Consider the following 15,634-nt stretch of genomic DNA (forward strand, 5'->3'; position numbering starts at 1 on the left):
TAAGGGTGGTATACTTCGATTGATTCAGTAGCCGATAGAGCCTAATAGCTAATAGCTAGAAGGGCATAATAGTGGGCTAGAGTTGAAATGATTGGGCCATTTCCGATTTCTAATGACATCCGGAAGCTGGTACTTCCCTCCTCTTCGAGAAGAACGGAACTCTTTCAGTGTTAAATAACTTCCGAAGAAAGTGGCATCAGGATTTTGATCTCAGTCGCGCGAACGTTTCCACCTCAGTCGCGATGAAGGCAGCCGTTCTATTTCCGTTGCTAATATGCGTCTGGGAAATATCCGCGATTCGGGCCCAGAATTACAGCTTCGAAGCTCACATCGTCGCGATATTCGTGTCCCATTCGGAAGTACCTCTTAATTTGGAAGCCATCCGACCGGCTTTGGAGATAGCGCAGAGGGACGTCTCGGCTCTGTACCCGCACATCAAATTCAGGCTGACCTTCAGGAACGACTCCAGCTCTTGTATCTCTAACACGGCGGGCGTTTTCGCGGCCGAAGAGTATTATTTGCAGCAAAACCAAGTGACGGCTTTCGTGGGACCCGCTTGCAGTTTCGCCCTTGACCAAGTGAGCCGTATGGCGTCTTATTGGAACCTACCTGTTTTCACGGCGGGCGGAATCGACATTTCTTTTTCCAATAAGAAAATATTCCGGACTCTTACGCGGCTGTCCTTCTCGATCTCGCGGGTCACCGACTTCCTCCTGTTGGTTCTGATGGAATTCGATTGGCATCACGTGGCGGTCATATCCGACGAGACGGACCTGCAGCAGCGACTGGTCAGTCAAAGTTTGGCCGATACGTTAAAATTAAAAACCGATTACGAGCTTAACATAAACTATCGAAGTTTCGTACGCAACGGATTTCACGACAGGAAATATGCCAAAATCTTTGAAGAATGTCGAGGTCTCGCTAGAAGTAAGTATGATCAGAAGTGTCTAGTGTAATATATCTTTACGAGATAAGTATCCCGTACAAAAATGGTGGATCCATTTTATTGCAAAATTCTATCCATAATTCTTTCAGATCCCAATTCACCTATTATTGTTGTTTTTGCAAAATGTTTTAAATTGGATCCAATTCAGTGGCGGAGCCAGGAATCTTGTTAAGGTAGACCAATTTCCCAAGGTTCCATAGTTTTAAGTAATAAACGAAGGTGGATCTTCATGCTGATGATAATAGAAATAAATTTTCAGACACTTTCATTATACCGGGTGTTAAGCCCCATTTTCATGCTCGCTGGTAACGGGTAAAAATCGACAAAATCCGCTTCCGCTACACACTTTTTCACTTTCCGCGTCGATTTGTTTCAAACAGATATTTTAGATTAATTTTCACGCTTGCGAGTGGCGGATGCGAATTTTGACGATTTTTATCCGCTACCAGCCAGCATGAAAATGGGGCTTAACGGATAAGAGTACCGAAACTTTCTATATGCGTTCTATGGGTAAAAAATGTCTATTAAACATGGGTCCTAAAGTGCTTCGTTTCAGAGATATGGGCTCCCAAAAAACTACCCCCAAAAACCAGACACAGCCTTAAATCTGGCAAACAATATTCTTCCTTGAACCAAATTGTTTTCATTAAACTATCAATTGTTTTTTATCCGTTAGGCGAGAAACTTTAATAACAAGTGGCAAAAGTTCATTAATGTCCTTTTTGAAGTACAATGAGTTTGAAGACAAAGCCATTTTAATTTAGTGATACGATTTTAATTATTAAATTTAAAGATACAAATGTCATAAAAATTTTAAAGGACTGGATTAAAATTGTCTAATTCGTTCTGTAGCTAATATGGCACATTGAACTAGGAACGCTTATTGCACGGACGGGCTCAAGAAAATTGGGTTAGAAGCTCAAAGATTCAACCAGCAGTAGATTCCTAAAAGACTGGTGTCAGATCGACTGGCGTTTGAGTCTGTAGATAGACGGCTAAGAGAAATTAGACAAACTTAAATTTTGATAATTAAAATCGTTCGTAACGACAAAATGTTTTTATTTTATTTGGAACCGTGTCAATAAAATTAAAATTGCTTTGTCTTCAAACTCATTTTACTTCTGAAAGGACATTAATGAACTTTTGCCACTTGTTATTAAAGTTTCTCACCTCACGGATGAAAAACAATTGATAGTTTAATGAAAACAATTTGGTTCAAGGAAGAATATTGCTTGCCAGATTTAAGACTGTGTCCGGTGTTTTTGGGATAGTTTTTTGGGAGCCCATATCTCTGAAACGAAGCACTTTAGGACCCATGTTTATTAGACATTTTTTACTCATATAGACCCATAGAATGCATATAGAAAGTTTCGGTACTCTTATCCCTAACACCCTGTATGCATGAATAAATTCTAAAATAAAATATATTCATGCATATAATGAAAGTGTCTGAAAATTTATTTCTATTTCTATTCCTTAGTTTTATTTCATCCTCAAAATTTCAATATCTACGCTCCCCGTATTAAATTAAATTCAGTAAAATTTTAAGAAATTTAAAAATTATCCCAAAAGGTTTTCGTCAAATTTTAGTTTTTCAGGCCACTTTTCGTGGAATCTGGGGGCCTCTGGGTCATTCCAGGACAGATTTTCCCACTTGTTCACCCGACCATCGTCAAATTTCGTGAAAACTTGTTTTTAGGGTTATTTCGGCCGTAGAAGTCGATTCTGAAATTTTCATTAAGATTGGTTGAGCGGTTGCTGAGATACAGTGTAGTCACATTTTTGAAAATGACATTGAACCATACCATTAACCATTTTTTATCTCCGCTTCTACTTAACCCAAAAATTCGAAAGAAGGCTCATTTTAAAGGAATTGAAGAACGCAATGTAAATACGCACTTAGGATCATGCTATATATAAGATAAAATACAATAAATCAAGTTTTAAATAGTTGACCTTTGACCCTGAAAATAGCTCCTTTTTAATTTTCAAAATTTAGTTTTTTCCGCATTCCCTATACGCGCTTTAGTTGCAATCAAAAAACTGCGAGGGTAATATTTTTTGTTTTCGAGAAAAAAAAATATTTTGTATACCCCTCCCTAAAAAAATATATAGAAATTTAAAAAAATATATACAGGGTGTTAACTAAAAAACGATACAGAGCCAATTACTCAACATGTATTTTAAGTAAGAATTTTAAATTTGCAGGTTACATAGTGGGTGCAGGGGGACAAATGTCAATGACCTTGAACCAGGTCTTCAAGGTCACTCAAATTTTATCTCGAGAACCATTAGGATTATAAAAATGGTTCCAATTAGAAATGTGTTCTACGTTTAATTTTAAGTCTAAGCAATTTTGACCCGATCTAATTTGACCAATGGGAAGCCGAGAAATGTTCGACCAAAAACCATAAGGTCGTGTGTGGTATTCTAATGTTAAATTTCTATATATTTTTAAGGAGGGGTATTCAAAATATTTTTTTTTCTCAAAAACAAAAAATATTACCCCCGCAGTTTTTTGACTGCAACTAAAGCGCGTATAGGGAATGCGGAAAAAACTAAATTTTGAAAATTAAAAATGAGCTATTTTCAGGGTCAAAGGTCAACTATTTAAAACTTGATTTATTGTATTTTGTCTTATATAAAGCATGATCCTAAGTGCTTATTTACATTGCGCTCTTCAATTCCTTTAAAATGAGCCCTCTTTCGAATTTTTGGGTTAAGTAGAAGCTGAGATAAAAAAAAAGGTTAATGGTAGGGTTCAATGTCATTTTCAAAAATGTAACTACACTGTATCTCAGCAACCGCTCAACCAATCGTAATGAAAATTTCAGAATCGACTTCTACGGCCGAAATAACCCTAAATACAAGTTTTCACGAAATTTGGCGATGGTCGGGTGAACAAGTGGGAAAATCTGTCCTGGAATGACCCCTCTGTAAAATGGAAATGAATGCCATAGCATACCTGACCTGCCCCCTGGCGACACCACGCATCCAATTAATATTTATATGCAATTCAACTATATATTGATTGAATCAAAATTATTTGATGCAAACAGAATGGGATTTAAACCGATTGTGTCTTGATTCCAGTTGGACAAAAATTTTGACGTATAGGGTCACGCACTGAAGATTTATATACCCCCGTTCCGTAAATGAATACACACCGGGGTCAAATCAAATTCGTAAACGATCCATCTAGACAATTGAATATAAAAACGTGTACCTTGTTGGGTGGTTTCCAATGGTGCGATTTTTCCGCCAAACAGAGTGAATTACTCCATATTATTATGTAAATTATTACTTATGGTTTTTCTAAAAGGGACGTGTTTAAAGCAGCGTTCAGACTATGTGAAAATATTACGTTAGCATCGGTCGTGTCGTTTCGGTTATGTTGGTCGCGTCGGTTCGTTCATTTCACTGTTCAGAAAGGAACCAACCTTGCACATAGATTAACATAAAAAGTGATTGTTCATCCAATCAGAGCTCAGTAATAACGGCATAAAAATTTAAATAATGTTTTATCCACCTCTGATTGGTTATAGTATTTCGATGGTTCTAAAGGTCGCCACTACCTAGAGTCAGCGCTGATGAGGCATAAGGCTAATTGTCTGCTATGAACTTTTTGAGCGCAACGAAATGCAAAAATGTAAACGACACGCGCGAAAATTTAAAGTTTCTGTTGAGAAGTCTGAACGGTGTAAGAAATCGAAAGAACCGCCATGATCGACGCAAACGTAATATTTTCACATAGTCTGAACGCTGCTTAAAACGCGTAACAATTGCCGAAATAGATGGCTATTTATCTCAAGATATATTACATCCTTCTGGTATATAGATGTTGTTTTTGAAACGTCTCTGAGATGTATCGAAATCTCACCGAAAAAATGCGCGTCCCCAGTTTTTATTCTAATCGCGAGAGGAGATGTGGTTCGATCTCTGCTGTTGGAAGCCTACGAGCAAGGAATGAGCAACGGGGAGTTTGTTTTTCTATCTTTAGAATTGATTCAAGACAAGAAATCGGGCTTTGATTTCTCATGGTTTGTCGAAGGAGATCAGAAAAACCGGGTAATTATCACCAAAAAATCACCACTTGGATAGTCTTATTGATCGATTTTACATTTAGCAAGCGAAAGAAATGTACGAATCTCTGATGGTTGTGTCCGTGAGGGTTCCAACCACCCGAAGATACAAAGAATTCGTCAGGGAAGTTATTTTAATCGGACATAACAAGTACCAGGCTCTCTTAGACGAAAGCGAAGTAAATTAGATCGTGGACGAATAAGCTATTGGACCCGAATCTTGATGGCACTCGGTTCTTTTACGGACTTACGGTAGCGCCACCATTGAGTTGGCAATATTAATCTAGAGATCCAATCAAATCTGCTCCCCGCGAAACAAGTTTTTGAAAATAACGAATGTGCCGTCTCCTCCAAGATGACGAGAAAACGTTATCATATGACCCGTGGCGCCATCCATAATTTAAAAAATATATATTTTTGCCGGAAAACGCGTCTTATTTGAACGAACCATTGAGAGATAGACGGCGCCACGGGTAGAATGATAAAGTTTTCTCGTCATTTGGGAGCAGACGGCAGTATTCTTATTTTTTAAAAACTTGTTTCGCGAAATACGGAAATCCGACGTTTTGATTGGACCTCTAGATTAATATGCCCAACTCAATGAGCGCCACAGTGTACAATTTTGCAAAATTTACCACCCATCAGTGGCGTAGCTAGCATGGGTGACACCCGGGGCGGATATCATAGTGCGCTACTTACTAGTCTCTAGTTTGTGTAAGTTTTTATTTTTTTCACGGTGGGGTGTCACGCCCAAACGGGTGGCACCCAGGGCCGACCGCCCCACCGCCTACTGCCACCCATATCTTAAATACGAGCAATTATAAGCCTAATATTGTTAGTTCGTGAGAATATTGTTTCTTCTGGTAATATAATTTATACGTAAATAACAGAACATAACGTAGATATACCTGTCAAATTTATTTGATACGTGTGAAGTCTTTTAAAAAATACAATTCAAAAGATTGAATGACAAAACCTAGAAAAAAGCCATTTTTAAATTAGATTTTTTATTTATATTTACATTACTTCTTATGGTAATGTTAGTGGTATCTAGGAGCAACAAACACAACACCCCACACAAGCAGAACGCAACCCGTCCAAAGTCGTGGATTTTCTTGTGTACATTTTTAATTGGCTAGACGCTTTAGCGCCTGCTGCCGTCGGAAGGGGAAAATTCGGAAATTGTCTTTCCCCCCGCCCGTAAAACGTTCATCGTAAAGGCTCGTGACGCTCGTCCAATGAAATTCGTACACAACCCTTCGTTAGCGTGTTTAAAGGCTAGCTGCGTTCTCCTTGTGTTTGTTGCTCCTAGGTGGTATTCACTAGTATCATAAGCCTATGCTAGTATATCTGGTCGACGTTTTATTTTTTGTAGGATTTTAATTTTTACGGTAGATTTAAGATTACCATTTATACTTGAATTTACTCTTACATAGAAATTTTAAAAATTAGCATTTACTAATATTTGTCACGCGATTCTCTCGGTAGTAGCATAAGTGGTATTACTCTAACAAGGAGACGACCCGAGGTGTTACACACCGATTTCGTTCAAACTCGAGGGATTGGTAGACCTTCGTGTAACTTGAAAAATCCTAAAGGGAATTTATTCAATGGGCAACGGTTTTGCCATGGCAACGAAAAATGTTTTTGACAACATAAAATGGAAATTTTTCCTATTTAAAGGGAATAGAACCTCCAACGCGTTCTTTATGGAAGACCCCATCAATTTCCTTTATTCCTTTCACAATCAGCGATTATCAGCGCCGCTAGTGTGAAAAGCCATGGGAGGCAGCGGACAATATTGGAACCCTCGGAGGGCGACGAAATACCAGAGGTTATATTCCCTTTAAGCCATATCGGTTCATTTTCACCCATTTGGTTCAAATTGATCAAAATGTGATCAATTTTGATTTTTTTCGTCAATTTTTAACAATTTTTTTATAATTTTGGTATTTTAAAATTTTTTCAATTTTTTAAAATTTTTCACAGGGAATCGGTCAAAATCCCATGTTATTTTTAATGGGACAATATCCATTTTATGTTGTCTAATACATTTTTCGTTGCCATGGCAAAATCGTTGCCCATTGAATAAATACTAATTGCAAGAATTATTTTTTTGCATATGCTTCGGGCCCATTAGTGTATTTGTCCAAGCTTAGATTAAGAAAGGGAACCAATAGTGTACTTTCGCTGACGTATCATTTTGCAGGTAAATCCAATCATAGGAGCGTTCTACGACAGTATTCAGTTATACGCTTATGCTCTGAACAATAGTTTAGCAAACGGAAATGATCCCATGGATGGAGCGATACTAGCCCGATCTCTATGGAACAAAACTATTATGGCAGGTATTGAGTTCGTGATTTCATTCGAAATTATTTTCTTTAGGAGATATTTTATTACTAAAAAATATTATATTCAAGGGTATTATTAGAATGGCTATCAATTTCAAATCTTATCTCTTTGATGAATAATTAATTTATTAATATTTCGGGAGATCGACTATCTTGAGGCGACTTTAGCGTTTCTCCCACTCCCCTCATGCTGGAAACCTAGGACATACTCCTGGCTGGAAACGTAAGCTCTTTCTCCCCTAAGAAAATCGAATCCCCTCGGTATCTCATGCTTTCCTTAAAACAAGTGTCGACTCGACGTGAAGTAGCTCTTTTTTTCAACAGATGTCGCTAGTGTCGAAATCAAAACAAGATATTTTAAGCTACAATTTGACCCAAAAGGCGGGACATAAAAGTACCCCTCGCGTTGATTGGCTCGTTTGTAAATTTGACAATAACTTAAATTAGGGTTACCACAAAATTTTCAGATTCAAATTCCCTGACCACTTTAAGAAATTTTCCCTGACTTTTTAAGGCCAAAAATTTTATTTTAGATTTTACTTTCATCAGCAGTTAATAAATTTAAATGGACTTATATTTCAGTAGAAAGGTTATGGCAATATTGAAAAAATTAAACAAACTTACAAGGAAATAAATGATAATTATAGAATTTGTCTTAGATCTAGAGTAAAATTACCTTCCAAAAGTATCAAGAGAAAATTGAATTATCTGACTTCTCTCTGAATTTTTGCAAATTCTTAAAATTATCTGAACTTTCCCTGACTTTTTAGGCCAATTTTTAAATTTCTTGAGAGGAGAGTGCCCATCACTGTTTTCGGCAGCTCCTCCAACCTAGTATATTAAAGACAATTGGTAGATATTACTCGTTCGCCATCTATAGGCCGATCGCTTAGCTTAAAATACGGAAAGGTACACACCTACATTACGTAGTTTATTCAGAAATTAACGGGACTAATAAGCAGGGCCGTCTTTACCTAATTGGAGGCCCCAGGGCAAAGCTATGGGCGATCCCTGTAACTCCACCCAAGTTTCTAACCTCCAGTGCGAAGTCCTCCGTCGCTCTAATCTACAACTATCGGTTCAAATAGTTTCACTTGTCCTACTAAAGGTTACTGAAGAAGAAGCTTATTCTGAATTTAAAAATACCAACAACCAAAAGTCTTTATTCGTTTTAGATTTACCCTGTCTATACACGCGACTAAATACTTTCGAGTAATGTTAAAAACATTTTTTTGTGATTAAAATTTCATTTGCAGTTCAAAATTTGAAAAATGGGGCCCTCCAGAATCTCGGGGCCCTAGGGCAGTGCCCTTTTTGCCCAATGGGAAAGACGGCACTGCTAGTAAGTGTAGAGAGCTGTTGGTTTGCGTGGCATGAACAGCTTGTCATCACCCTCCTACGCAGTTTAACCCGGCCACCTGAATTAATGGCATTAAAGTCTCTAGATGACTTGGGCCTAGGGTGGTGCCTTGGGTATTAGCTTAGCTGATTATTATTATTATATCATCAATAATTTTCTTGAAAATAGAAATCGCCGGCTCTTCTCATCGAGTGATAAAATTAAAATATTTAGCGGCTACGATAGGGGGCGTATATTTGGAGTAATACCAAAACACATCCAAGTGGGTTGCCAAATGAAAATTAGTTTTAAGAGTGTAAATAGAAAAACGTAAACCGTTGTAACCGAGGGTCATGATTATGAGGTCACTCTCAATTGAATAAATCTGATTTTATCATGATTGAAATGATTAAATCGGATTAAATCATGATTGAAATGATTAAAGCTGATTAAATCATGATTGAAATGATTAAAGCGGATTAAATCATGATTGAAATTATTAAAGCGGATTAAATCATGCTTGAAATTATTAAAGCGGATTAAATCATGCTTGAAATGATTAAAGCGGATTAAATCATGCTTGAAATGATTAAAGCGGATTAAATCATGATTGAAATGATTAAAGCGGATTAAATCATGATTGAAATGATTAAAGCGGATTAAATCATGCTTGAAATGATTAAAGCGGATTAAATCATGATTGAAATGATTAAAGCGGATTAAATCATGCTTGAAATGATTAAAGCGGATTAAATCATGATTGAAATGATTAAATCGGATTAAATCATGGTTGAAATGATTAAAGCGAATTAAATCATGATTTAAATGATTAAAGCGGATTAAATCATGATTGAAATGATTAAATCGGATTAAATCATGGTTGAAATGATTAAAGCGGATTAAATCATGATTTAAATGATTAAAGCGGATTAAATCATGGTTGAAATGATTAAAGCGGATTAAATCATGATTTAAATGATTAATTCGGATTAAATCATGCTTGAAATGATAAAAGCAGATTAAATCATGATTTAAATGATTAAAAATTACTAAATCATGATTAAAATTATTACATCGCGATTAAAATTATTACTTAGCGATTAAAATGACTAAATCGTGATTAAAATTATTAATTCGCGATTAAAATTATTACATCGTAAATGAAATGATTACATCGTAATTGAAACGATTACATCGTGATTGAAACGATTACAACGTGATTGAAATGATGACATCCTGATTGAAATGATTACATCGTGATTGAAATGATTACATCGTGATTGAAATTATTATATCGTGATTGAAATGATTAAATCGTGATTAAAATTATACATCGTGATTAAAATTATTACTTCGCGATTAAAATTATTACTTCGCGATTAAAATTATTACATCGCGATTAAAATAATTACATCGCGATTAAAATTATTACATCGCGATTGAAATGATTACATCGCGATTGAAATGATTACATCGCGATTGAAATGATTACATCGCGATTGAAATGATGAAATCATGATTGAAATGATGAAATCATGATTGAAATGATGAAATCGCGATTAAAATGATTAAACCGTGATTAAATCATTTTTAAAATGATTTAATCGTGATTAAATTTTTAATTATTTAATCATGATTATTAGGGCACTCTAAAGCTAAAGTGATCTGCCCATCGGTTGTAACTTAAACTATAGTAACAATAATAATAAAATGTTTTTTTAAAAGGTAAAAAGTCTGGCCGACAAATTAACACGTACTAATTATGGTTTTTTATATCTTAATGCTACATATCTCCTAGAAGGCATGACAGGTGACATCTTTTTAGACGTTAACGGAGATAGAGAAGCTGATTTTACCCTGAACGATTTTGATGTGGAATCGGGAAAAATGAGGGTTAGTATTTTCTTTTTACCAAGGCTTTAAGTCGCTTCATGACTAGGCCGTTTCATCTCAAATATCTGACAAACGACTACCAGGAATCCATACTTCTACTTGGAATGCTTATCCTGCCGTATCGCGTATGGTAAGATCCAGTAGCGGCGCTAAGGGTGGGCTGAAGTGGGCTTTAGCCCCCGTGCATTTCTGAGAGGGGCCACATATTTATATTAAAAGGGCCACATATTCATAATTAAGAAGCCTCATATTTTAATTTATGAATTTTCATTATCTCTAGAAATTTGTTTTATTGCGAAGAAACGTTTTTCTGGAAAAAATCTTTCAAAATCAATTTGTTTACTCAAAAAGGTAGTAGACCATAAACATATAGATTCGGGAGGAAGGTAGCGGAAATTGAGAGAAAGTTGAAAAGAAAGGGGCTTATGGGAATTTACGGAAATATCCCAGGCATGCACGTGTCCCCTCCAGGTCAGATACAAGGTCAGTAGGGGGTCCAAAAAACGCGACGAGAGCCGCAACAATAAAACGACCTTGCTCTTCTCGCTTCCTAGAAAATTTTGGGTTTTTTCGATTTCACCACTTTTGCGAAATATGGTCAATCCAAGGTTCCCACTAAGGGCCACAAAATTCTTAGGGGCCACAAAATAATTAGCCCACCTGTGAAAAAACCTTAGCGCCGCTACTGGTAAGATCCCTCTGACCGCTTTGGCCCCGCCTACGAGATAAAAAATCCCCTCTGCGCGCGCTCCCATCTCACGTTGTGCCTTGGTTGTGGTTTGTTAAGTTAACATAGTGACGTCAAAAAACCGTCAGCCACATCGAGATGAAAATCTGCCACGATAAGCATTCCAAGTAGAGGTATGGATTCCTGCGACTACTGAATTAAAGAAAAATGAATGGCAAGGCAACCCAACCCCTGGGGTTAATGTAGCCCAGCGCCCCGAGAACGTAAATATTTTATATTTTTGCCTTCGGGAAATTTTAGATTGATTTAAGGGAAATTATTAACGGAAAAATACACGAGATGTTCACTTCTTTTTTAAAGGCCGACTACATAAATCTTCGGTTTATTCTGTCTTTCACTGGAAGTAGGCTTACTGCAATACACGTGTGCCATGCAGTCACCCTACTTCCAGTGAAAGACAGAGTAAACCGGAGATTTATGTAGTCGGCCTTTAACCTCTATTTTTTATTTTAAAAAATGATTAGGATAATTAGGGATAATTATTGCCCTCCGCCCCGACCCCGATTCCTACTACGCCTCTGATTTTTACTTTCAGTACTATAATACTCTCGATTTGGAGTTTAAAAAACGTTGTTATATATATATATATATATATCGTGTTTGAGCTGAATTTTACTGATAGATATGCATATTCTATGTTCGCAATAATCCTTTCTAGTGTTGTAAGTCGGAAAATTTTCCGGAAAATGACCGAAGCCTTTTTTCTGGAAACATTTCCGTATTTTTCCGAAAAAAATAAAAAAGTTTTCATTCCATTATTAGTCTAATATTGTTTGCAAATTTAAATAAAGCGGCATTTTCACCTAACTTTTTCGAATCTGAAAGTAAAACTAAACCTCTAGACTAGTTTAAACTGATTAACAATGTAACACTATTAATGTTTTGTAGTATGTTTACTGATATTAGATATTTTATATCGATAACGAGTTAAAAAATTAAAAACCTTTAAAAAGTAATTTATGTTTCAATTTTTTTATTTTTCCGATTTGCGGAAAATTTTCCGCAGTTCGGAAAATGTTCCGGAAAATTTTCTTAAAATTTTTCCGCATTTTATTTTTCCGATTTGCGGAAAATTTTCCGCAGTTCGGAAAATGTTCCGGAAAATTTTCTTAAAATTTTTCCGCATTTTATTTTTCCGATTTGCGGAAAATTTTCCGCAGTTCGGAAAATGTTCCGGAAAATTTTCTTAATATTTTTCCGCATTTTATTTTTCCCGAAAATTAACAACACTAATCCTTTCTAATACCTTTATAGTCTGTTGCGACCTACTTTGGAGAGTACAGAATCTACGAGAAATCCAAGGACCACCGAATTCAATGGCCGAACGGAAGGGAGGAGCCTCCGTCGGACATCCCAGAGTGCGGATTCTCAGGGAACGATCCCAAATGCGCTGTTAAAGGTAACGCTCAATTTCCAAGCTATTTGCGGAGGGAAAAAACCTAATCCTTATTGATTTCAGAACCACTTTCTGTCGCTGTTTCTATTAGCATTGTCACTGTGATCTTGGTTTCTATCGCTTCCCTAATTGGAGTTTGCGTACACAGGTAATTTCAAGAACGTATTCATGCTAACAGAGAATATGTAGCCGCGACTATAGCCTCGGTTTTCCTGGTTCCCGAAAGATATACGTCTAAAGTGTTTCTCACTTTAGACGGAGAAAGGGGGTAATATTACGGTGCAATGGCGGAGGAGGGGCGTGGTTTTTCTTCCGGAGATCACAAGGCAATCAAGCTAGGTGTCTACATATTCTCTGTTCACTCCAATTATTCTTGGAAATATATACTCGATCGGGCAATTACATTAGGCGATTACTGTTACCAGGAAACAATATAGGTATACACTTGGAATGTATAAGGAAGTTTTTTACGACCGTGATGAAGCTCGTATAAATGGGCGTTTCTTAAAGCGGAAAAACTCACGAGAAAACCTCTCGCGCCTCGCTACCCTCATTCGACGAAAACTCGTCATTCAGCCTAGTCATGGTTATTATATTATTAGCTTACCTGATTATCTCTTTTATAACCATACAAATACCTGAAATTAGGTATCACTACACTTCTTTCGCGAAGAACATTATAATTACTTCAAAATATTTAGTACGATAACAAATTGAGGTTTTTAAATCCATGGTTTTATAAGCCTTTTTTGCGCGGGAAGATCGCCTATTTGTTACCATGACGACGCATTCTTTTCGCGTCAACCTCGAGCCAAAGAATTAGAAATATCGTGTTACGTCTTACACTTGACGTAGTTAAGCCCCGCCTTTTCTCGACGCGCTTTCGTATCACCGTCCCAATGGAACCTTAGACATTCCAAGTGTATACCTCTATAGTTTCCTGCTGTCACCCTGTCATCGCGCAGTTTACAGACAATAGACGGTTAAATAAAACTTCTTCTAGGAAATCGCCAAGAAGTAATGTTTCTGAGAGCCAGGACCTGCAAGTTACTGTTTATATAGTGCTTGTTGAAATAATGGAAACTTTTCACTAATACGGTTTGCAACTAGTGTTTCCTTTTAACCATTAGGCTTAGATCAAATATTCCAATAAAAAAGTTGTTCTTCGTCACATTACCATTAACTTTCTAATTGGAATTTTTGCTCTTAGACTAATGGTTCTCGAGATAGTTTTAGTATGACCTTGAAGACATGGTTCAAGGTCATACAATTTTCCGAATATTAAAATCTTCCACCATGATAAGATTGTCTAGCAAATTTCGACAATGTAACACGACTTTTTTTGGAGTTATTAGCGCTGTCTTGCAATTTTCCCTTTTACGACCTTTGTGATTTTGGTAAATTGTTCTCGACTTAATATTAGTCGAATCCGATTGGGTATACGCTATGTAGACCTAAACCGTGACGGGGAACACCTTTCTAATTGGAACCAACTTTCTAAGACTTACGGTTCTCGAGATAGTTTTTGGATGACCTTGAAGACATGGTTCAAGGTCATCGAAATTTTCAAAGAAGGTTTCCCCCTACACACTCTATGCGACCTAAAAATTTCAAAATCGGACCTAAAACTGTTTTGGAGATATTCAACCTGGTCCATATTTTACTGGACACCCTGTGTTGTTGTTGTTGTTGTCGTCCACATTTGCAACACATTCCATATCTTTTTAATGGAGTGACATATCAACGACGTTTTCTCAGGCATATTGAATAGGTTTTTCTCTACCTGCACCGAGCAACCTGCACAACCAAGTTTCGCGGGTTAAAAGTAGTTAGCGGCGATATGTCAGCCCCTTTCATCCGACCCCTTAAACACTTTTTTTTAAATACGCAGTCTTATAATTTTGGATCCAATTGACTTTTAAATTCCATTTAATTTTTAATCTATGTTACTGTTATACCTCTACACTGTGTGCACGTTTCAGCTCTATGTGGAACTATTATTACGGCCTTGGCAGACTTGTTTACATATTAAGTCTTAACAAAACATGACGTTCTATTTACAGATGAAAAACTTCCATTATTTCAACAAGCACTATATAAACAGTAGGTTGCAGGTCCTTGCTCTGCCGAATATTACTTCTTGGCGATTTCCTTGAAGTTGTTTTATTTAAGCGCCTATTGCGAGCTTACACAGCTTAGAGCAGGCGCATAGTTATCGCCTTTTATACATTTTCCTCAGCATTGATTATTTTAAATTCTTAGGAAAATGAAATACGAAGCGCAGTTAGCGGATTTATGGTGGAAAGTTTGCTGGGATGACATTATGTTTCCAGAAAGAACTGGTAACAAGAGCGCTCTTAGTTTAACAACCAACGACGATGTTTTGTCTCATAGATCGGTAAGACAGATATTAATTAAAATTTAATGTAATTAAATTAAATGTAATTTAATTATATAGAACGGACGTAAAGTGGGTTCGAATATTTAATTTAATTAATTTTATCATAATTTATAGAAACCATCGGGTGGTACCGCTGGAACGTCTCGAATTAGTTTCGTGAGCACTGTGCAGGGAGTGAGCATGGATGGAATCATCTTGGGAATATACAAGGTATTATATACTCAGTTGCATGTTAAGAAAGGCAAAATATTTAGTACATTTGGCGCAAAAATACTAGCATGAATTTCCGAGTAAATCGGCGGCGGGAATTTCGAATTTGGCTTGTTTACGATTAAATTTCTAAGTATACCCGCGCGCGTTACACAGGGTGTTTCAGAGAAGTCTGACACAAATTTACAGGCGTGTTCGTTGGGTAACAAGGAGTGAAAAAGTTAATAAGAAACGTTTTCCTAAATAGAGACTTGGCACTCCGTAG

The 15,634-nt window shown here is 36.7% G+C and overlaps 1 protein-coding gene across 1 annotated transcript in view; it reads left to right on the plus strand.

The window, feature by feature from the left end:
* Positions 1–242: 242 nt before the first annotated feature.
* The window catches only part of LOC149927420 (atrial natriuretic peptide receptor 1-like), a 29,946-nt gene continuing 14,554 nt past the window's right edge, over positions 243–15,634 (plus strand). Inside the window, exons 1-9 of the mRNA XM_090157851.1 lie at positions 243–927; positions 4,785–5,014; positions 5,073–5,207; positions 7,238–7,376; positions 10,523–10,614; positions 12,617–12,761; positions 12,822–12,906; positions 15,021–15,156; positions 15,274–15,369. Of these exons, the coding sequence (XP_090013977.1) occupies positions 243–927; positions 4,785–5,014; positions 5,073–5,207; positions 7,238–7,376; positions 10,523–10,614; positions 12,617–12,761; positions 12,822–12,906; positions 15,021–15,156; positions 15,274–15,369 (1,743 nt within the window). The remainder of the gene's footprint in view (positions 928–4,784; positions 5,015–5,072; positions 5,208–7,237; positions 7,377–10,522; positions 10,615–12,616; positions 12,762–12,821; positions 12,907–15,020; positions 15,157–15,273; positions 15,370–15,634) is intronic.

This window comes from Leiobunum rupestre, chromosome 9, assembly GCF_980474605.1.
Source record: "Leiobunum rupestre chromosome 9, qqLeiRupe1.1.hap1, whole genome shotgun sequence".
Taxonomy (NCBI): domain Eukaryota; kingdom Metazoa; phylum Arthropoda; class Arachnida; order Opiliones; family Sclerosomatidae; genus Leiobunum; species Leiobunum rupestre.